Raw genomic sequence first — 25,263 nt, forward strand, 5'->3', positions numbered from 1 at the left:
CTATCCACCCATAATTAGATTTTAGAATGTTTGCAGTACAAACAAGTTACAAAAAGAAATCAAAGGAATGGAAGCAAAGTTATGACAGAAATAGAAAGGAAGCCATAAGAAAACTCAAGAATGGGGCACTTGGCTGGCTCAGTTGGTACAGAATATGACTCTTGATCTTGGGGTTGTAAGTTTGAGGCCCACATTGAGTGTAGACATTACTTAAAAAAGAAAGAAAGAAAACTAAAGAGAACACTCTATATTCTAGTTACTTAAAAGAATTTACCATGACTAAAGATGAAGACTGAGCCTAGAAATAAGGTAAAAAGTATTAAGGTTGGTGATGAGGAAATTACTACCATCGTATTATAGTAGCACGGCAAATTACTTTCCAGTAAGTTACTCAATTTTTGGTCTCAGTTTTGTCACCTATAAAACATAAAGGTTTAAATAAATGATCTCAAACATGACTTTCCAATCAAAAACCCTGTGATTTTAGTACATTAAGTTCTAGGATCATGAAAAATAGTTCTGCTTGAGTTTCTACACTTAATCATTATTTGTAGAGACCTTAGAGCAAAATTTTAAGGAAAACATACCCATAGTTGGCTGCAGATAAATAAATGATTAAGGGGGATATAAGTTAAATTTTCTAAACACTAATCAACTAAACATACACTATACCTCCACTTAATTTGTAAAAGATCTAAGAAGTCATAACAAAAACACACAGTTTAAGATTTTTATTTATTTTTTATTTATTCATAGAAATGCAGAGAGAGAGAGAGAGAGAGAGGCAGAGACAAAGGCAGAGGGAGAAGCAGGCTCCACGCAGAGAGCCCGACGTGGGACTCGATCCAGGGTCTCCAGGATCACGCCCCAGGCTGCTGGCGGCGCTAAACCGCTGCGCCACCGGGGCTGCCCAGTTTAAGATTTTTAAAACTAAATGAAGAAAATCTGAGAAAAGGAAAAAAACTATAAATAAATAAACACTGCAATATAGGTAAGTTCAGAAAAAACACATATTAAGGGAAAAGAAGAAAGTGGTAAGTGTAAAAAAGAGGGAAAACTGTTTAATAAAAAATACCAGAAGGTTAAATATCAGTCCCTCCACTGTAGAGCTGTATAATTTTACACCACATTTCTAGACTCCTTGCTCTTGTTGGTAAAAGGGGAAAGGAGATAGGGACAAGATTTTTTTTTAAGATTTTATTTTTAGGTAATCTCTACATCTAATATGGGCCTTGAACCCACAACCTTGAGCTCAAGAGTGGCATGCTCCACCGACTGAGCCAGCCAGGCACCCTCGGAGACAAGGCTTTAAATCAGGATTCTGTGAATGCTTAAAAATCAAAAAAGAACCATGATGTCCCACAACCATCTGATTACAAATTGTTTCCAACTGCAAGAATTCATGTGTACAATTCAGAATATTTTTAGTACTGCACAATTAACATAAAATACAGAAACAACTAGAAGCTGAGATTCATACATGACTGGAATTATCTCCTATATCTTCCAAGTTTTTTTCTATTAAGATTACTGACTCTGTAATTGTTAGAATTCAGATTAATAAAATGCATTTGTACAAAGAAAATATTACCATTATTTGTTTTAAATGTGTTCTACACCTAAGGTAATTGAAATCCACAGACACATCTCTTAATCCATTTTTCACAAGTTTGCCCTTTGTAGTACCTGAATATTCTTTGGCAAGACTTCACCTTCCATCCCAGGAATATGAGGTCCTGTATGTGGCTTTGGCTCAAGCCAGAAAGAAACCAGCCAACGGATGACAATAACTCGAGCCTTAATGAAAGGTTCTTTTGTACAATAGATTGCTTCATTGGTTTCAGCATCCTTTTTTATCATAACATAATGTGGCTTTGGTCTCACCTGTGGGATATCTATGAAAAATAAAAGGAAAACAAAAACCAAAATAAAAAAGGAATTATGCTTAGATACATCAACATTTTTAAACATTTGAGAAAACACTTGTGATGATATCCTTGTTTTGGAAGTAGATTTAGTACAAAAATGGCATTTTAAAATAATCTGCTAGATATTGCATGTAATCTAGAAGAATGAACCGTGTATCGCGATATACGGAAATACGTCTTCTTACAAAATATCATGAAAAATCTCAGCGAATCCTAAGTACACGGAAGTTTCCAGAGTCATTTAAAATTAATGAGAACTTGCGACACCTGGGTGGCTCAGCGGCAGGGCATGTGCCTTTGGGTCGGGGTGTGATCCCACAGTCCCGGAATTGAGTCCCACATCAGGCACCCTGCATGGAGCCTGCTTCTCCCTCTGCCCCCCTCTCTCTCTCTCTCTCTCTCTCGTGAATAAATAAATAAAATTTTTAAAAAATTAATGAGAACTCACTTTAACTAACCTAAAACTGAGACACAAATTTTGAATACAAGGTATGAGAATTTTTCCTTGATTTTTAGAGCAAAAATATTTTTAAAGCAAATATCATTCTCAATTGCAAAGATCTGCTACTCTAATTTAAGTCCTTTCTACTGGCCTTAATGGTTATGCCTAAGCCTATTAGCTATCTAAACTTGGCAAAGCTTGAAATAGGAACATCCTTCTGTAAAAAGAACATTTCCACATACAGACTGCCAATGCCTTCTACATATGGAAGAGGTCTGCTTCTAAACCAAGATTCATCAGAAAGGCTCTAGTTTCAAGACTCAGCCACTCTGGCACAGCCACTAAATACTGGACTAAACATCATCAAAATATACGACAACATTATTATTCATACAGAATCTGAGTAAGACATATACTATATTGAACCTGTGAGGGACCTTAAAAAGAAAATTTATAATATAATTTAAAGATCATACAAATATCAGAATTTAAGTTTAATTTATAATATCAAATATTTCTGGTGGCTTAACTTTTCCAGTCAGTGAGATCCAAAGATTAAAAAAAAAAAAAAAATCTCTTCACTCTCAGTGAAACTTTCCTACTAATAAAATTCTATTTTCTGTATGAATCAAGGTATAGTATCTCTGAACAATCACTACAAATATCAAATATTATCAGTTTTCTGTAGGTAACAAATGCCAACTTTACAATGAAGTATATTTTATTCTTATGTGTAATCTTCTACAAATTCAACAGACTACCTACCAAGTACAGGATGATATAAACTATTCTCCTTGCAGATGTTTGGGAAAATATAAGGCAAGTAATATTTCTTAAAATGTGAAAACAAAAATGAAAATCCTCTTTCTTGGTTTTCTTTGTTCTTCCATTCTAAGCTTTTTACCTAAAAATAAAAAAAAACAATCAGAATCATTCCACAAGATAAAAACAGTGATCATAAATAAGACTATAAAAGGTTACTTAAGTGATACACTAATTTGTTATACTCTAAAGCTATACAGCTAAATATATATAAAGGGCAAACTGTAGAAACTAGTATAATGCCATGTAAATGCATTATATATATTTTAAAAATCTTAGAAGTTAAAAGTGTGCTCTGAAAATTTTCAAAGTTGACTCAAACTTGGCTGACCTATGACAAATTACTAATGATCTTCCCCCCTTTGCCCTGTCCTGAATAATTCAGCCTTAAAAGTCACATGAAATACGAGTGGGGAAAGAGTGAAAGCAGTAGCAGCTAAGTGCAGTAATCAGAGGCTGACCGCAGAAGCAGGGCATCCATGAAGGGATATAGCAGAGGTGGCAGCCCAGTGGAGACTTAGAGCCTGGTAGGGTGAAGACATGGTCCATGAAGTGAAGGGGTGGAGGATAAAAGGAGAAAGAGCAGTAAAATATAGGGTGTGAGAATGCCAATAGAGTGAGGAAGATATTTAAGTACGGGAATGGTAGAGGCCCAGAGTAGGCTTCAATGAGATACCACTATACATTACTCCTTTAGAATAACTAAAATTACATACTGACCATACCAACTGTTGATGAGGATGTGAAGCAAGTTTTAAACTTCACAGATTAAGCTGTGAATGTAAAAAAATTAAGCTGGTGGAATGTAAAAAGGTACAAACATGTGGAAAACAGCTTGGCGATGCCTTAAAAAGTCAATAAATACTTCTAATAACTGGTTATAACCCAGTTATTCCACTACTAGATGTTTAGAAACTTGAACATCTAGTGTTCATGAGAAAAGAAGCTTTATGTCCACAGAAGGACTTGTTTATCAATATTCACAGTTTTATTTTAATAGCCAAAAACTGGAAACAACTCATATCACCATCAACAGGTGACTAAATAACAAAGCGTGTTGTTATATCCATACAATGAAAAACACAGCAATAAAAAGAACCAAACTTTGATACACATGATTTTCAAAATAATTATGATAGAAAAAAGAAGCCAGACCAAAAATAAGTAAATACCATATGATTCCATTTATATGAAAATATGGAAAATGCAAACTATAATGACATAAATCATATCTACAGTTGCATGGGAATGAGGCAGTGGTTAGGAATGGAAAATAATGTATTACAAGGCCATCTGAGGACTTTTAGGGGTGATAAGATCATTATCTTGATTATGGGAATGGCTACATGACTATATATATATGTAATATATTTCATTAAATTATGTATTTGAAATATTGCAGTTTACTATATGTCAGTTATATCTCAATAAACCAGCAAAACAATTTTAAAAATCTATGAGGCATAAAAGTTGTTTTTTAAAAAAGAAAAACTGGTAATAATAATGACAGTAACAACTAGCTCCCTTTCTAAGAGATTCATAATCCCTCCATTGATTTTTATTTCAGGAAAAGCATACAAAATATACATTTTCAAAAGTAAAAATTTGTCCTCCCTCAAGAAAATAAGTATCTCCTCTAACAGAACAATGGCAAAAGAGGGAAAAATTAGTTACCCACACGAGATGGTAAGAGGCAGGATAGCAAAGAAGATAACACATACCTGAATTACTATGTATTTTAAAAGTGCTTCAAGAAAATAGCTTGTGAGATCTTCTTGTCCTTTGTCTCCTGATTGTGGGGGGACTAGAGGAGTGATTTCCTCTATAGTGACTTGGGCTATACAAAGACAAAATTTAATTATAAAACAAATTTAACAATGAAATACTGTGATTGAAAATAAAATTTAACTATAAAACATATATGCAATAAATACTGCTTAAAAACGTTCTAACAACTGACTTGAAACAAACCTGAGATCATCTAACAGTCCATTCAACAACCATAAAGTTAAAAAAATAAAAAAAATAAAAAAATAAAAAAATAAACAACCATAAAGTTTAATAATCAACTGTTTCATAAGCCCTTGACTGAGATGTAACAGGGATGGAAAGACAGATAGTAAAGGGCTTAAGAGTGAATCTTACTTGAAAAAGAATTTCTACTTTAAAATTTACATTAAGTGTGTCCATTACAAAAATTCTATAGTATGATGGGAAAGAACAATAATGACCCTATTTATCAATTAAAGGACATATTATTTGGGGCACCTGGGTGGCTCAATGGTTGAGCATCTGCCTTTGGCTCAGGTTGTGATCCCTCGATCCTGGAATTGAGTCCCACATCAGGCCCCCACAGGGAGCCTGCTTCTCCCTCTGCCTCTCTAAGTCTCTCATGAATAAACAAAATCTTAAAAAAAAAAAAAAGGGATTAAAAAAAATAAAGGACATATTATTTTAGTAACGACAATGTTCAATGTTCACTCTGTAAAGTAGCCCCTTTATTCAAAGAATGAAATGCTATTTCCCTCTCAAAAAGGATAGCATATTGGACGCCTGGGTGGCTCAGTGGTTGAGCATCTGCCTTTGGCTCAGGTCGTGATCCCAGGGTCCTGGGATCAAGTCCTGTATCAGGCTCCTGGCAGGGAGTCTGCTTCTCCTTCTCTTTCTCTGCCTCTCTCTCTGTTCTCTCATGAATATATAAATAAAATCTTCAAAAAAAGAATTTAAAAAAATAAAGGACATATTATTCTAGTATTGACCAGGCTCACTCTGCCTCTGTGTCTTTCTTGAATAAATAAATAAAATGTAAAAAAAAAGGACAGCATCTTAGTTCCTTGATTACAAAAATCCATGTATAAAATAAGAAACGTGACCATTTTCTAAAATTTTCAGATAGTCAAAAACATTCATTATAACAAATGTAAATTCAAGAAAATTGACCACCAACTAGCTAAAGTCTCTTAAATATTTCCTAAACAGCAACTAGTACAGGCAGATTCCTAAACCGGTTTCTCAGTAAATACTAGCCAAGTAATTAAGCTCACAAAAATAGTTTTTGTTACAGTCCTCTTGGCACAAAGTAAAATACTCTTGTACTTCAATGTACATCCAAATTAACTCAAGGATACAGGATAACACATGAGAATTAGAAGTGAAAGATAAACGTAAAACAGCTTATATTAACCATGTATTTCTGATGCTTTGACATCAGGAGCCTCGTTGGCCAGGGAGAGAATGTCCCCCTCCCTCTGGGATAAACATAATTCCCAGCGATAGTAAAGATGGGCCTGAGAACATGCCTTTCACATGCAAACCAACCAGTCCAGAGTCCATACCTCCACCCCACTTCTATTGGGCTATCTTACTCAAGGTCACTATCCCCCTGACCTAATCACCCAAGGTACCTGGGTGACAATGAGGAACAATCTCTCTACACCTAAGCCTGCTGAAATTATCTAAACAAGTCAATTATAGGACTGCTCACACTGCCTCACCATGTTCCTACCTACAGAAATCATAATAAGGGCTCTTGCCTATGATGCCCTACCCCTGACTGACCCTAGAACTTCCCTGTGTAGCCACCCTCCCTGGTGTGGCATGCCCTCTTCCCTTGGGAAACGTAACTATTTCTTTATGGCAATCATCTTCTGATCTGCTGGATTCATCATAAGTGAAAAATAATAAAACCTGTATTTTGAAACTTGGCCTTGAATTACCCAGTTAATAAATATACAGACATTTTAAAATTATATTAACTACAAAGAAAAATTTAAAGTACTGATGGATAAGATCTCATGAATCTTACTTTCTTGAAGGTTGAGTGGAGGATTAATGAGATTATCTAAAGTTCGAGGTCCATATTCAGATTGTAGTGCTGAAAATCCAGGAATTAAGCATGAAAACATCCAAAGCTGTTCTTTGCTACAGTTATTCTGAAGAGCTTGCAACCATAATAAGAAAAGACGAACACCCTCTCGTCTGATCTAAAATAAAATGAAAACCAGTATTTTTACTTATAATGAAAATATTATCTTACTTTTAAGACCAAAATTCCCTAGAAGATGATTAGAGAATGGTACTTTGCAAAAGAGAGGAAGGAAAAGAGGGAAAAGGAGAAAAGGAAGGTGAGAAGGAAAGAGGAAGGGCTACAATACCCATGTCATTTACTGAGCCCTAAATTTTTTTTTCTTTTTGTGCTGAGCCCTTATTATTTCTAAATTTAAATTCATGGATTTTGAACAAATACAGAATAAACTTGACCTCTAACTACTTAAAGCTATCAGGTAATGTTTATTCTAAAATTTCCATTTGTAAAGAAAAAAAATCAGAAAATTATTTCCTTCTTGTTTACCTCCCTCTTTCCCAGCACCACTGGTCTAATCCAAGAAGCAAAAAGAAAGAAAAACTGTTCTTTGTACAATGAGTTTGGTAGAAAGTGGAATCGTTATGGGGATCCTGGTGTCCTGCTAAATCAATGTTCTTGTCCTTCAAAAACTTACCTACCACTCTCTGAAATTATCATCTACTTATTTTTTGCTGCTAAACTGCAAAGCAGAAATTCTGACCTATTACTATATTCTAAGCACTTAGAACACCCCATATACAAAAGACATCAAATATTCCAATCAATGAATAAATTCTCTCCCAGGAAGAGAACAGGAAAAGAGAAAAACATTCAGCATCTGACAGACAAAACACAAAGTTCTTCACTAAGCTAATTTCACTGGCAGCTTTGGAAATTGCCCTACCACAGCTTGGTAAATGGCCACTGTCAAAGCTGTTAAACAGCTGTCACCCTCACGGTTTAAAGAGATAACAAGAAAACAATTAGGAAGGCTTATTCCTTTGTACTGCTATATCAAGCCTTGACACCAAACCTACCCACAATCTGAAACTTTCACTTAACTACAAGATACTTTTGCTTGCACTGGGTAGCTTCTCTTAACCATAGCACAGTGAGATAATGAAGAAGAAGTAAAACCAACTTTTAAAATGTAGATCCTCTATTTTTCCCTACATCTTAGAATAGTTATGGTAATATAAAGAATAATTTTTTGAATGACTAAATAATTTTTGTCTTCTGGGGAACAGTGAGTAAAGTATTCCTAGTGAATCACTAAATGCAGTGGCAAACAATAGTTTTTCAACAGCCTGGTCAATCCAGTATGTATTTTCACACATACTCTGTTGCTCTATTTTAAGTCAATTCACTTCAACTAAGTGAACTAAAGACAATTCAAAATTCTTTAGGAAAAAAGTTGATGTAGAAAAAGTAGAACAAGAAACTATATGCTTTACTCATAGTTTTTTAAAAGTCATAGAAAAAAATTATTTATACCTTCAAGGAGTTTCCTGTGTGGAGTAGTTTCTTTAAAATCAATCCTGAAAAGAAAACATGATTTAAAATATTCATATTTTCTTAGTTGTTTCCAAATGTCAGAGTTCTCGGTCAGACTTGAAAACATTTTAATACAAGTCCTTGGCAACCTCCAAATTATTCTTGGTGACCCTGATATCCCTCTGGCCATAATCTTGGGACCAGAAGGGCATATAGAGTCACCTTTTCAACACCCAGTCTATTGGAATTAAACATGATTTAGTCTATTGAAACAAACCATAATCTCAAAATTGCATTTAATATAACCACCTCTGTATATCTCTTATTTAAGACTAAGAATATAATTAAATGCTTTCTATATCATTAATATACATAAAAACTACTGTAGGAAATTTCCATTTAGTTAACCACATGAACTTCTACAATAATTCCTAACATTTTCATTGTAATACTTTGCTTTTTCAGAATATTCAAAGCCATCTTTAATACTTTTTAAAAATTATACAATATTTCTACTCTATAATGAAACACTGAAATTACACTAACAAACATCCAAAGGCCCACCAGTTGGTCTAAAGAAACCTACTAAGCACAGTCCTATGTTTCTTATACTTTCAAAATTTCATTTATTTACCTTATCTATGATGTTCTATCTACCAAGTATCATGGAAGCGTCCTTATAAACCAGGCCAAAGGGGCAGCCCCGGTGGCTCAGTGGTTTAGCGCTGCCTTCAGCCCAGGGCCTGATCCTGGAGACCCAGGATCAAGTCCCACGTCCCTGCATGGAGCCTGCTTCTCCCTCTGCCTGTGTCTCTGCCCCTCTCTCTCTGTCTCTCATGAATAAATAAATAAAATCTTAAAAAAAAAAAAACAAACACGTCAAATCAATCTCCTCCTACTTTCCCCAGAAAAAAACATTATCCAGATTTTGGTATTAATTACTTCCAAAATATTTTTATATTAAGGCTATTTATTTATAAATCAATAAAATATTTAGAATTCATGTATTTTTTTAAAGATTTATTTATGATAGAGAGAGAGGCAGAGACACAGGTGGAGGGAGAAGCAGGCCCCATGCTGGAAGCCCGACACAGGACTCGATCCTGGGACTCCAGGATCGCGCCCTGGGCCAAAGGCAGGTGCTAAACCAGAACAAGAATTTCTTCCATAGCTATTTGTTCTAATCCTATTTTTTTATTCTAATATCAAGATTACACACATACAAGACACATACACACACAGATCAAGCCAGGATTTTATTTGGTTAAGTTTTATTTGTCATACAAAAATAAGCTTTAATATTTCAAATAAAACTATGTTGATTTGTCTCAGTCCTCTTCTTCTGTTTGCACAAATTCAATTTCTTAAAGCAATACTATGTAAACCTCAGCCTTTAATCAGCTCTCCTAAAAGGATCTATACATGTTAAATGCAGTGTGGATTGGATTTTAGAACAACAACAAAAAAAGAACGTAAGTGGAAAAGTAATCAAATCTGATTGTTTGAAATTTAATAGTTTAAAAAAAACTTTTACATTTATATATGCTATCATACAAAATGAGCCTATAAGTTACTTTTCTTTTTTTTTTTTTTTTTTTTTTTTTTTGAGAGAAACAAAGCGCAGGAGTACAAAAGCAGCACAGGGTGGTAGCAGGGGAGGGCTGAATCTTAAGCAAGCACCACACTCAGCACAGAGCCCTACTTGGGGCTCAAGCTCATAACCCTGAGACCACAACCCGAGCCAAAATCAAGAGTGAGCCACCCAGGTGCCCGAAGTTACTTTTCACATCCAACGCTAGCTTCTGAAATTTATCTGTAGTGATCTATATAGCTCTCATTAATTCACTTTAACTGCTATATACTATTCCATTCCCTATGATTAATCTTATTTTATGTTAGGACATTTGTTTCCAAATTTTTGCTATTCCCAGGAATACTATAATAAAGGTTCTGTCATAGCTATGAAAATACCTAACACTATACTTAATGGTGAAAGAATAACTGTTTTCTCTCACACATTAGGAATGATGCAAGAGTACCTATCTGCTTTCACCACTTTTATTCAACACTATACTAGAGAATAAAAAAAAAGAGAATGGAAGGAAGGTAGGAAGGAAGAAAGAAAAAGAAATTAGATACTAAATTGGAACTAAAAAGATACTAAATTGGAAATATAAAAATAAAACTATCTTAAATTGCAGCTGACATGTTCCTATACACAGAAAATTGAAAGGAATCTACAATAAAACAAATAGAATAAAGAAGTTATAATTAACTGGTAATAATACAAATGCCCATGAATTGGAGAGTAGATAAAACATGATATATCCATGAGAGAATACTATACAGCAATAAAAAGAAATGATGATACATGCTATAATATGGAAAACAAACAAAAATTATGCTAAGTGAAAGAAGCCAGATGCAAGCCACTATAAATTGTATGATTTCATTTACATGAAATGTCAAAAAAAAAAAAAGACATTTATTGAGCACAGAAAGCAGACTGTGGTGGTGAGAAACGTACTAACTGTAAATGGGCTTGAAGGAATATTACAGGGTGAGATAATGCTCTAAAACTAGACAGTGGTGACTAAATATTTATTTAAAATCACTGAACTATTTATTTAAATAGATGAATTTTACCTCTATGAATTATACTTGAATAAAGCTACTTAAAAAAAATAAACTAGTCATTGATTTATTTTCCTTCATATGTAAGGCAGAAATCAAAACAGTTTTAGGATTTTTCTAGATGACAAAGAAAAATGACCACTTCTGTATCTTCTCAAGTTAGGTATTATTGGAATATTATTAATCATGGCAAGTAGAGAGCCTAAAGCTCTTTTGGAAATTTAAGGCTACATTTCTTAGAAGCTACAATAAAGTTGGGAAGTTCAGATGTATCAAAAAAAAAGTTTCTTCATAAACAACCTTCAAAGACATTTTTATGATTATGAAACACAAAACAGGATTTCACTATTTTATTGAGTACCTTATTATGTGCTTATCACCAATTCACATCTCTTCTATGATATAAAGTATATTCAAATATTTTGCCAATTTTTAAATATTTGTCTTATCGAGTTCTAAGAGTTCCTTATTTATAATGGGTACATTATATTTAGTCTCAAACTCTATCTAAAAAGTTTATTCTAAATGGCTTCACTACTCAGGATTTTATCTTTTTTAGCCCCTGTATCAATATCCTTCCTAGATGTCCAAAGTTCCTTTTGTTTCTGGAACTAATTGGGAAGGCTTACAGTTTCAAAGTCCCACAAAAGACTTTTTTTTTTTTTTTTTTTTTTAAAGATAAAACCTGTTTTACTCATCTAATCATTAGTTAACAGACACTGGCTTATTTCCACCTTTTGGCTATTATGAAAAATAGTGCTATGAACATTAGAGTATGTTTCTTTACAGACCTATGTTTTCCTTTCTCTTGGGTATATACATGGGTATAGAATTGCTGGGCCATACAGGAGCTCTATGTTTAGTATTTTGAGTAACTGCCAGACTGGTTTCCTTTTTTTATTTTTATTTAAATTCAATTAGCCAACATACAGTATGTCATTACTTTCAGATATAGTGTTCAATAATCCATCAGTTGTGTATTACACTTAGTGCTCATCATATCACGTGCCTTCCTTAATGCCCATTACCCAGTTACCCCATCCCCTCACCCACCTCCCTTTCAGCAAGCAAACCTCAATTTATATCCCAGACTTAAGAGTCTCTTGTGGTTTATCTCCCTCTCTGATTTCTTCCCATTCAGTTTCCCCTCTCTTCCCTTATGATCCTCTACACTATTTAAGTGAAACTATATGATAGATAATTGTCTTTCTCCTATTAGTTCACTTAGCATAATACCCTCCAGTTCCATCCATGTCAATGTAAATGGTAGGTATTCATCCCTTCTGATGGCTGAGTAATATTCCATTGTATATATTTACCATATCTTCTTTATCCATTCATCTGTCGAAGGACATCGTGGCTCCTTCCACAGTTTGGCTATTGTGGACATTGCTGCTATGAATATTGAGGTACAGGTGCCCCTTCATTTCACCACATCTATATCTTTGGGGTAAATATCCATTAGAGCAATTGCTGGGTCACAGGGTAGCTCTATTTTTAAGTCTTTGAGGAATCTCCATACTGTTTTCCAGAGTGGCTATATCAGCTTGCATTCCCACCAACAGTGTAAGAGAGTTCCCCTTTTTTCCACATCCTTGCCAACATTTGTTGCTTCTTGTCTTGTTAATTTTAGCCCATCTAACTGGTGTAAAATAGTATCTCACTGCAGTTTTGATTTATATTTCCCTGATGACAAGGGTTGTTGAGCCTTTTTTCATGTGTCTGTTGGCCATTTGTATGTCTTCTTTGGAGAAATGGCTAGACAGGTTTTCAAAGCAGCTGCAGCATTTTATATTCCCACAAGAGTGTTCGAGGGTCCCAAGTTCTCCATGGCCTCACCAATGCTTGTTATTTTCTTGCTTATCATCATCCTAGTAGATGTGAAGTGATATCTCCTTATAGTTGTGTTTTACTTTTCCCTACAAATGATGCATATTTTCATGTGCTTATTGGTCATTTGTATATCTTGGAGAAATGTCTATTCAAATCCCATGCCTGTTTTTAAATTGTGTCCAGAAAATATTTCACTTGCCATAATGGATTAAGAAATGTGAGGCCTAAATAAAATCTATGACTTTCTTTTTTAAGAGAAACAAATACACATTTTACAAATGAATGTAAGGCCTATAACATTCTACTTAAACGATGTAGATAGGGTGGCCACCCACATACTTCACATGAGAGAAGGGTCAGAAGAATAATTAGCAATCAAACCTGACACCATTGAGATACCTAAACCAGAGCCACCAATTGCTTACCTGCAGACTCCTTTCTAATGATAGAGGGGGAAAATGTCTTAGAACAAGAGCTTAAGAGCCCTGTGGTGATACTGTTATTGTTAAAAGACCAGACTCCAAGCCGGCAAGCACCCTGGCTTAGTTCAAGGTAACAGAAAGTCTGTGGTCTCCTCTCTACTTAGTCTCTGACAGTAATCCACAGCAGGGTTTTTTTTCTCCCTTTTTCTTTTTGGCCTCATTCCATGATCTCAAAAGTTCTACTCTGGCCCTTCAAGCAAAGGTTAGTTCTAGTTCCCACCACTATTTTCTGTGGAACAAACTAACTGCCAGGTGACACTGCTTGCTTTCGAATCCGGAGCCCAAATATTCACTCTATTTGACACTTTACATTTCTGTTCCATTTTTTATTCTGAGATGTTTGTTTTCCTGCTTTTATTTTTTTGGTTTTATAGTTTTATCATCATTACTAAAGTAAAGAAACAGACAGATCAAAGAAATTTAATATGCCATTTGACTGGAAATCCTTCATTTATATTTTTATCTTACACTTCCAGTAAATGCAGTCCTGCATTCTTTATATCGTTTTTACCAAAGCATAAACTATAAATTCATTTCAAATGCTGACCAACTCACTACAGAGCATTTTCATATATTATCATTTATGTCAAATGTGAAATACATATTCAAATTACTTACCAATACTGTGAAACTGCCATCGCTGATGAATTCTTTCTGGAAGAAGTTGTAAAATTTTCTAAAAATCAGTATGAATAAAACAAAAGAATGAAAAGCAAATAATGAGTCCATATTCTGTGCAATGTGAAAAACTAAACAAAAAGCTTATGCCTTTAAGAGTTTCTATGTAAAAGAGCATCACAAACACAAAATAGCATTTAAACTAATCTGACAGTACTTGCTCTATTTCAGCACGGACACACTGATCAATATTTGAAAACACCAAAAAAAAAAAAAAAAAAAAAAACCCACAAAAAAACAAAACCAACAAGTTATACTAACGAAGACTTGGGAAAAAAATTAATGAAAGTTATCGTCTAAAATGATGTGGAAAGTAAATTTCTCTTTATGGATTAAACACCAACTCTAATATATTTCAAAATGATCATTTACTATTCTCAGAATTTCCGTATTGTGGATATTACTGATAAATTTTGAATTCTCTCAGACACTATTATTTGTGACATTTTGTCTCATTTTGAATAGTTCTTCCTCGTTTTGATAAAAGTAGGGAAAATATTTTGATTTCAAAAAAAATCACATCAAATATTTATACTGATTTGTGTGAACCCAAAGATACTTATATCTATGATGATTATAGGTATAAGAACAATGTTTAAAAATTCAGGATCCTTACAATTAAGCTAATACAGGTTTCCATTAATGTGGAATAAACACTTTTTATAGGTAATGCTTTCAAAACGTTACCTTTAATTCCCTTTACAAATTTCTTCTGTGTGAATTATTCTAATTCAAAAACTGCCTTACTATGCTACTAAATGATGCTATCAGTGCTTATCTGCTTGCTGAATGAGTTTTGTGTGTATGTTTCTTATTACTGCTGCTCTTACTACTGTTATTCTTTTTTTTTTCTAAAGATTTTATTTATTCATAGAGACACACACACAGAGAGAGGCAGAGACACAGGCAGAGGGAGAAGCAGGCTCCATGCAGGAAGCCCGACATGGGACTCGATCCGGGGTCTCCAGGATCACACCTCAGGCCACAGATGGCACTAAACCGCTGCACCACGGGGGCTGCCCACTACTGTTATTCTTTAGAAATGACATTAACCAAATGTTCATAAGGGCCAAACACTAGACATTTAATATAACAGTATCTCATTAGTCCATTCTAAAGAGAGAGTTTATTAATCTCATTTTTTAAAAATGAGAAAATGGGTTAAGTAATGTGCTTAAGTAGAAAGTGGAAGAAACTGATTCCAATCTTGATATGCTTAATCCAAAATGTGACTTTTATACTATTCTGTCCAAAAGATACTATGCATGTTTTATACTCCTCTATCTTCCACTTGATATGATCTTATTTATTTAGTCCATCTCATACAAGAGGATGAGATACACAAACGTCTTTACCTTTGCCTCTTCATATTTCTCTAGACAACAACTGTGTAATTGTATTTATTTTGTTGTGGAAAGAGACAAAATTATAAGCTGATAAGTTTGTAAACTAATCAAAAACATCCCTAAATTATGACTATTGCACTTCAGATTAAATCCCTTGTAAATAAACATGTCTTTATTTTTATGTGGTTACCATAAAGATGAAAGAAACCATGTCTAGTCAGGGAAGAAAACATTATAAATCCTGTATCATATTATTAACACTACATAATGGTGTTTTTTTTTTTACTACAAAAAGAGGAACTCAATTTTTATAAATTTCTTGATTTTTAAAAATCATCATTAGTCTCTAAAGGTACAGGTCAGATGTTATTGTCCCCATTATAAGTAGAAAAACATCAGCACATAGGTTATATTATTTTTTCCAAAAGATGAAAGCCCTGTAACTAACATCTTTATATTCTAAAACAAAAATCACTTACTAAAAACAATTAATCAGTATATATTATATACAGGAAACTAAACATTATTTTTTAATAGAAGGAAGGTCCTAAAAGATCTTCCATTAACTAATCAATCCATCTCAGTTTCCTGAACACAGGACAAGCATGAATGCCTGAAGGAACATTTCCTAGAAATTATTATCTTGCCTACTCTGTTGATAATTTTTTTTAACTTATTTTTCAATCTTGATGTCTTTTATTTCCTTTTCTTGCTAGCGGCCCTGGCTAGAATCAAGTGTAATATTCAATAGAAATGGCAAGAGGGGTACCCTCGTTTTGATTTTTTATTTTTGTGTTATTTTTAGGTGGAGATAGAATTATATTTTTATGCATTTGACACCACAAAATTGGTAATACTATAAAATAGTTCAGTGTTTTACAAATTATTGTTCTATATTACTTTGGATTGGGGTGGGACAAGTCCTTATTGTTAAATAAGCAGGAAATAGCAACATTTGATGCTATACTAAACTTTACATTTTATTTTTGGCATACTGATAAAAATTAAGATCTCCTCACTTTTAAAATAACTCCTGCCTCTTCATTCTTTTTTTTTTTTTTTTTAAGATTTATTTATTTATTCATAATAGAGAGAGAGGCAGAGACACAGGCAGGGCTCCATGCCAGGAGCCCGACATGGGACTCAATCCTGGGACTCCAAGAGCGCACCTTGGGCAAAAGGCAGGCGCCAAACCACTGAGCCACCCAGGGATCCCCCCCCCCTCCCGTCTTTCAAATCAAGCAATGAAAGGAGCATTCAAGGTATCCAAAATTAGGTATGGTCTTAAACGTGTTACTTCTGTAGATGTCCTATAGCAAGTTGACAAAGTTTCAATTTATTCCCATTTTGTTAAGTGTTTTATCATGAAAAAGTACTGGATTTTTCCAAATGCTTTTTCTCTGTCTGTTGATAATATATTTTTTGTCTTTTATTCCATTATTATTACACTTATCATATACAATTAGTTGATTAATTTTTAGATATTAAACTTTTTATTTCTTAGATAAGTCTCACTTGGTCATGTTATGTCATCCTTTTTATATGCATCTTGGTTTGGTTCACCTTTCTTTTGAGGATTTTATATCAATAGTCATGAAAATATTTTATTATAATTCTCTTTCCTTGTAATGTTTTTGTGTGGTTTTCATTGGGTAATACTGGCCTCATAGAATGAACTCTGAAATGAACCTCTTATTTTTTAAAGAATTTGTGAAAAACTGGTATTTTTCTTTAAATGTCTGGTTAAAATTCACTAGTGAAATCATCTGGGTCTGGGCTTTTCTTGGTGGGATTTTATTTAAATACTAACGCATTTTTTTTTTACTAGTTGTAGGTCTTTCAGGTTTTCTATTTCTTTTTGAATCAATTCCATTGCTTTGTGTCTTTATAAAAACATATTAATTTTATATATTAAATTTGTTGCCATCCAATTGGTCATAGTATTCTCTTAGAATCCTTACAATTTCTGTAAGGTTGGTAGTAATATTCCTTTTTAATTCCTGAATTTGGTTATTTAATTCCTCAATCTTTTTACTTAGTCAGTATGGCTAAATATTAGTATTCTTGATCTTTTGAGTGAACTGACTTCCAGTTCTGTTGGTTTTCTCCATTTTTAAAATCTTTCTTCCATTTATTTCTGCTATAATCTTTATTATCTCCTTTAACCCACTTGCTTTGGGTTTAATTTGCTCTTCTTTTTCTAGTTTCTTAAGGTGGAAGCTCAGGCAATTGATGTGATATCATTCTTCCTTTAAGTCTATAACTATAAATTTTCCTCTGAGTGCTTGGTTACCTGCATTCCCTAAGTTGTGGTATGTCATAACTTTCTATAAGCACTGATTATTTGGGGGTGTGTTCGTTAATTTCCACATATTTGTGAATTACAAATTTCCTTGTTACTGATTTCCTCATTTAATTCTAGATTAGAGCACATAATTTGAATGACTTCTGATACTTTCATTCTTTCTCAAAACATCTATGTTTTTAACATTCCCATTGTAAACAGATCAAACAAACACGTGGAGAAAGAAATATAAGCAAATTCCTTAGGGACAATCATTACTGAAAATAAAGCAGAATAGGTACCAACACCAGTTACTTCCACCTGAAACTCTTAAAAAAACAAAAACCTTTCTTTTTTCAACTGTGACTAAATCAATAACTCAACACCTAAGAAAGAATTCAGGTGTTCAAATTCTTCTAAACTCTATCAAAGTACCCAAAGTATAAAACAGCGAATTATTTTTAATTACCAATAGACCAATAACTCAATCTTGAGACACGGATTTCCAATTCTTTACTGTCTTTTAAAATTACAAGATCTAATCCTGGCTTTATCCAGAATTCTGAATTCTTGATAAAGATCAGAATGCTCCTTTCATTGCTTGATTTGAAAGACAGAATGAAGAGGCAGGGACTTATTTTAAAAGTGAGGGGATCCTAACTTTTATCAGTATGCCAAAAATAAAATGTAAAGTTTAGTATAGCATCAAATGTTGGTATTTCCTGTTTATTTAACAATAAAAACTTGTCCCATCCCAATCCAAAGTAATATAGAACAATAATTTGTAAAACACTGAACTATTTTATAGTATTACCAATTTTGTGGTGTCAAATGCATAAAAATATAATTCTATCTCTACCTAAAAATAACACATGTATCTCAAAAAATAAGAATTAAGTCAGGTATATTTTTAGAATAAAAACTGTGATTCAGCTCTTGGAAAGCATGGCAAATTTAGTCTTTTGATATAAGTTTTATAAGTTCAAATTGTTCCTTTGTATATTCCAAGAATTATTTTGGAGGAAAAAAACACTGATTGGCAGATACTCACCTCAAAAATAAAAAGTATAGCATCCAGTTCCTCCCTTTGAGACTTGTGACCTAAAACATTTTTACAGAAAAATATTTTAAATATTATCATTTTGTCCTCCCTGTTAACCACTTAAAAAAGCTTAAAATATTTCAAACACTATTTTCTCAGTGACTCTTGAATACAATGTTTAAAGCATATTCTGTTCAATGTACAGACAATATTATAGCATCCCTCCCTATTCTTTTCAATAATTAAATTTAGATTGTACATATTTATGTCTAAAAACAAATAACACACTGTGAAGGAGCACTTGGGTGGCTCAGCCAGTAAAAAGTGTCTGCCTTCAGCTCAGGTCATGATCTCAGGGTCCTGGGATGAGACCCACTGCTGGCTCTCTGCTCAGTGGGGAGTCTGCTTCTCCCTCCCCTTCTGCCCCTCCCCCCACTCATGCATGAGGCACACTCTCTTCCTCAAATAAATAAAAATCTTTAAAGCAAAAAAGTTGAGGAAACAGGTAAATAAACCTGACCAGGCAAAAAGCAAATCTTCCAAGCCTTCTCAAAACAATGAAGACAGTATTACTAACCCATACTTTGAGAGGGTATCTAAAAGACATTTAACAAAAAGAAGTGAAATAGTACTAAAATTCCAATGCCCAAGGTCTACTTTTAAGTGAATATTTATGACAATTATTTGAAACACCAACACAAGTCAGAACCAATTTTAACATCTTACCTTTCTGTTTAAGACTGGCTTCAATAGTCACAAAATTCTCGAAGAACACATAATATATATGTGAAAAATGTTGGTCAAAAAACTGTTTAAGATCGATAGACTCTGCGTTCTCTGAAAAGGAAATGAAAACAATTTTTAGTGATTACATAAATGTTAAATCATGTTCAGCAAATAGTCATAGTGGTGAGTTTCCTTCAAAAAAAAAAAATTAAGAACTGCTCCTAAATTCCATTAAAATATTTGAGATGTGTATTTATTTATATCCTTGTTCTCACAACTTTAGTTTTTAAAGATTTTAGTTTTAATTTTAAAAACAGGTTAAGGGGTGTTTGGGTGGCTCATTCAGTTAAGCCCCTCCCCTGCCTTCAGCTCAAGTCATGTTCCCAGAGTCCTGGGATCAAGTGCCTCATCAGACTGCCTGCTCAGCAGAGTCAGCTTGTCCCTCTCCCTCTGCCCCTTCCCCTCATTCATGCTCTCTCTGGCTCTGCTCTCTCTCTCAAATAAATAAATAATTTTTAAAAAATAGGTTAGATCAGGTTATCATAATCTTTGTTTCCTCAAAAAAAAAAAAAAAAAAAAAACACAATGTCTCAGAGAGATTTATTCAAAACTTATTTTGAATATTTAACCAAATCAAGGAAAGAAGTCGTTTTAGTTCCAATTCACAGCTATGCTTCTCAACTTATCCCCAAGACAGTTTAAAATCAGTATTTCTTTTTTTTTAAGTGTGTTTTTGGGTTTTTTTGTTTGTTTGTTTGTTTTTTTCTTTAAGATTTTATTCATTCATGAGAGACAGAGAGCAAGAGAGAGGCAGAGACACAGGGAGAGGGAGACACTTCCTTCCATGGAAGGAGCCCGAAGTGGAACTCGATCCCGGGTCTCCAGAATCAGGCCCTGGGCTGAAGGCGGCGCTAAACCACTGAACCACCTGGGCTGCCCCTAAAATCAGTATTTCTAAAAGAAATTATATCTTATCTAAAATACATTTATTCAGTAAATAGGTACATAACAAAAGACTTATAAGTAAGCATTTAAGTATTACAAAGCTTAAATAGAGATAACATTGCTTTAAAAGAATTGTCAGTATAGTCCAGGGCACACAAAAACCAAACATATAGCTGTACGCACATTAGAAAGTGTTGGGTACTGAAAGTGAAGTAACAAAGTATAATGACAACTTAGAAACACAAAATTACTTTCAAAGCTAAAAGAAGGTAGAGAAAGAAGGAAAACTTAACAGAGAATTTATTATTTGAAAAGACTTTTATAAGGACAGGACTGACTTTGAACATGAAGCAGTAAAAGGCATTCTATGCTTAAGACAAAAAAAAGACGACAGGATGCAGAAAAAGAATTCATTTTAGCTAGAGTTTAAACATTTTGATAAAAATAAAATTGAAAAAAAAAAATAGCCTCGAAGTATGTTTAAAATGTCTGAATGCAAACTAAGAGACATGAATTTATTATTCAAAGCAATGCAGACGTGTGTGTGTGTGTGTGTGTGTGTATAATGCATTATCTATTATGCATTTGTTGTTTGGTTTATTTTCAGGGAGATTGAGAAGGTTGAAGAAAAAGGGGAATAGATAACTTTTAATATATACTTCGTATTATTCAACTGTGTTTGCAAAAAGGTCGTATTTCTTTTATAACAAAATAAATTTGAAAAAAGCACTGAGAAACAAATCAAAAATTTTTGAAGCTGGAAGTAAAATGAAGAATTAAACTATTGTAATGAAATTCAAATTAACGGTAAGTACCAGTATCAGTTCATTTCTTGAAATGTTCTTAAGGCTCAGTAGAAGATTTCAGAATAAAGTTAAATAGTAACAACATACAGAGAGCACTTTAAATTCTCTTTCCTGTATTATCTTACTCTATGAATAATCATAATAATTTTTTAGTGACATTCTATCTATGGAATTTCCCAAGACTGTTTTCCCATTTGTTCTGCCCTCCAGAAGAAAGGGACAGATGCCGTCTCCTCTCTAGTCCCTTGAATTCTATACATTTCTATCTTACAGAAGTAACTATGTTTTACATGTTTTCTTGTCTTCTTTCCAGAACTAGTCTATAGCTTTTTTAGAAGATAACAGTGTCCACCTTAGTATTCCCAAAACCTAACACAGCACTCAGCACATAGGTACTGAAATGTGTTGTACTATTGATAAAATAAGTTACTTTAACATTGTTAGATTCATTTATTAGCTTTTAAGTTTTTATATTAGAAAAGACTGCATAACCTTCTGACAGGCAAAATATTGCTTCATCTAGATTGGAATTAGAACACCCAGATTCCACTCCTATCAGTAACACTACCTGTGTGACTTTTCACAGAACTAGAAAAACATAATGGCTAACACAAACTAAATGTTTCCTATAGACACTCTTGTAAGTGATTTACAGAAATTCCTATAATTCTCACAATGACACTATGAAATAAATACTATAATCATCCCTATTTCATAGATGAGGAAACAGGCACAGAGAGTTTAAGTAGCTATTAAGAAGCAGAGACAAGGATTTAAACCTTACAGCCTCCAGGGTAAGAGGAATACAGCACTAGTAATTTAATCTGCCTATGAGAAGATATGAATAGTCATGAAACATTAAACATATTTTATAGACTTTCAAAATAAAAACACATACAACTGAGAAAAACAGGAAGAGTATTCTATTTTTCCCACACAGTAGTTTAGAGTAACAAAGACTATGAAATTAGAATAGGCTACTATAATTGGCTCTACATTTCCTGAAATTAAGGTTTCAAACGTAACTAATGTTCCAGAGGAAAGAAGAAAATGAGAGAACAATAACAAATCCAAACAAAACAAAAGCAAACATGAATCAACTCAAGATTTTACAACCTAACTTAGGAGCCAAAACAGTCTCTCTTCATTTCCTTCTTACACAGCATGTTAGGAAAGGCCGAAACTACATACTTGCTAATAAAAAATACGGAATCAAAATTAGGCTAATTTCTTTTTGACTCTGCCTATTCATAATGGACTAATCAGCAAATGAAAACTCTATTACAAAATATTTTTGATCACCAATTTACAAAATTTACATGGTGGGGGGAAAGCAGGTAGGAAACAAAACAAAACAAAAATAGATAAAGAGGGACAGAGAGATTAAGAATACAAACAGATAAAAAAAAAAAAAGAATACAAACAGATAAATTATAAATAATACACCATTAGGTTCCAAAAAAGGAGGAAGGGGTATACAGGAAAGGGAGAAGAAATTGAGAAATAGGAGGAAGAGAAAAAAGGACAAAGTAGAAAACTGAGAAGTTAGAACACAGAACTGAAGCTATTACTCAAAAGTAACACAGAGAACAAGACGGAAAATATAAAGATAAGAAGAACAAACTACCTAAGAAGCTCCAAGAAGAAAATGTAAACAAATTAAAAAATATCTAAGAACTATACAATATATCTAGACTAAAAATGGCATATTGAGTCCCAAGCAGGACAAACACAAATCTACACATGAACACATTCCAACACCAAAGCCAAAATGGAAATACTAAAACAACAAAAATCACCTACATAAGAATATCAAAACTAACAGCAGACTAATCAGCCCAATAGAGGCAGAGGCAGGAAGACGATGCAACTTTATATTAAAAGAAAGAAAAATAATAGTCAATCTAAAGTTCTATATTCAGCTAAAGTACTGTTCATGTTATTAAAAGAACATGAACTCTAACATCCTTAGAGTTTAACACTTGAAAAAACTCAAACTCAAAAAAATACAAGAGATTTCTTCTTTTTTTTAATTAATAAATTTTTATTTATTTATGATAGTCACACAGAGAGAGAGAGAGAGAGAGAGAGAGGCAGAGACACAGGCAGAGGGAGAAGCAGGCTCCATGCACCGGGAGCCTGACATGGGATTCGATCCCGGGTCTTCAGGATCGCGCCCTGGGCCAAAGGCAGGCACCAAACCGCTGCGCCACCCAGGGATCCCTACAAGAGATTTCTGAAAGAAGAGAAACAAACTCATATAGGAGCAAGAAAAGCAAAAATGAGGAAGAAACTGGAAAATATATGGGTAAATCTAAAAACTGAATGTTTAAAAAAAAAAAAACTATCAATGCAAAAGGTTACTAACCAGGAGGAAATAAAATAATAGGCAATAATGTCAAAGATGAAATGAATGCTAGAGAGATTATTTTAAGATCTTATTTTGGGGAGCCCCGGTGGCTCAGCAGTTTAGTGCCACCTTCAGCCCAGGGCCTGATCCTGGAGTCCAGGGATTGAGTCCCACATTGGGCTCCCTGCAAGGAGCCTGCTTCTCCCTCTGCCTGTGTCTCTGCTTCTCTCTCTGTGCATGTCTGTCATGAATAAATAAATGAAATATTTAAAAAGAAATCTTATTTTGTTGAAAGGATGATAGAAATACTAATGAACTCCAGACTTTAATATTAGTATGTTATTGAAATTTTTTAGTTACCTCTAAAAAAAGTAGTAACAAAACACAAAATTTTTAACCATTAGGAGAAGAAAATATAGAAAAGTTTATGCCAACAGAAATGAGTAAAGAAAAACACCCCAATAAAGATGAAGGAGGTGATAGAAATAAATATATAGTATTTACCAAAAAAAGTTAATGAATTAAATGCTTTAGCTAAGACATGTAGTTGTAATCACATTGCATTTTAAGACACTTGCAAAATCTAAGGTATTAAAAACAAAAATTGTAACTCAAAATGATTAAAGGGATAAAATAAATCATTTGGATATAACTAAAAATACCAATGCTGATTCCTTGATAGGCATCAAAGTAAATTAAGGCAAGAATTACAATTAAAGACAGTTAATGTATTTTAATAAAAGACTGTATTTATCAAGAAGCTTTAATTCCAAATTTACACTTAAAGTTTCAAAATATAAAAAACAAAGATCAGGGGATCCCTGGGTGGCTCAGTGGTTTAGCGCCTGCCTTCGGGCCAGGGCGTGATCCTGGAGTCCCCGGATCAAGTCCCACATCGGGCTCCCTGCATGGAGCCTGCTTCTCCCTCAGCCTGTGTCTCTGTTTCTCTCTCCCTCTCTGTGTCTCTCATGAATATATATATAAAATCTTTAAAAAAAAAGAAAAAAAAAAACAAAGACCAATAAATTTCTAAGGAGAAACAAACCCACTAATTGCATGGTAGATTTATACATTTGTTCCCCATTTAACAGAAGTAAAACTAATCAGAAGATTTGAACAACAGAATTAGTACTTTACAAATAAAACTATAAATCCAATAGAAAATAAATCACTTTGCAAAAGTGGGATATTTACAAAAACTAAATAAGGACACAAACAGAAAAGTACCAAGAGTAACATAGCACAAACTATTTTCTCTGACCAAAAGGAAATAAATTAAGCCTAGGGAATCCCTGGGTAGCTCAGCGGTTTAGCCCCTGCCTTTGGCCCAGGGCATGGGATCAGGTCCCACATCGGACTCCCTGCATGGAGCCTGCTTCTCCCTCTGCCTGTGTCTCTGCCTCTCCCTCCCCCTCTCTCTCTCTTTCTGTCTCTCGTGAATAAATAAAATCTAAATAATAATAATAATAATAATAATAAGCCTGAATAACGAAAGCTAATCCCCACTTAAAGGAGGAATATCATAGAAAGGAATAAATATAAAAGTCTGGGGATCCCTGGGTGGCGCAGCAGTTTGGCGCCTGCCTTTGGCCCAGGGCGCGATCCTG

The 25,263-nt window shown here is 33.7% G+C and overlaps 1 protein-coding gene across 13 annotated transcripts in view; it reads right to left on the reverse strand.

The window, feature by feature from the left end:
* RALGAPA1 (Ral GTPase activating protein catalytic subunit alpha 1) overlaps nt 1-25,263 on the reverse strand; it is a 249,000-nt gene that overhangs the window by 187,950 nt on the left and 35,787 nt on the right. For all 13 annotated transcript variants that reach the window (XM_077909040.1, XM_077909039.1, XM_077909038.1 and 10 more), the window contains exons 2-9: nt 19,556-19,666; nt 18,839-18,888; nt 14,098-14,155; nt 8,531-8,574; nt 6,998-7,175; nt 4,914-5,029; nt 3,136-3,274; nt 1,687-1,895 (exon numbers count right to left, since the gene is read on the reverse strand). In XM_077909040.1, the coding sequence (XP_077765166.1) occupies nt 1,687-1,895; nt 3,136-3,274; nt 4,914-5,029; nt 6,998-7,175; nt 8,531-8,574; nt 14,098-14,155; nt 18,839-18,888; nt 19,556-19,666 (905 nt within the window). The remainder of the gene's footprint in view (nt 1-1,686; nt 1,896-3,135; nt 3,275-4,913; nt 5,030-6,997; nt 7,176-8,530; nt 8,575-14,097; nt 14,156-18,838; nt 18,889-19,555; nt 19,667-25,263) is intronic.

Source organism: Canis aureus, chromosome 9 (assembly GCF_053574225.1).
Source record: "Canis aureus isolate CA01 chromosome 9, VMU_Caureus_v.1.0, whole genome shotgun sequence".
NCBI classification, from domain to species: domain Eukaryota; kingdom Metazoa; phylum Chordata; class Mammalia; order Carnivora; family Canidae; genus Canis; species Canis aureus.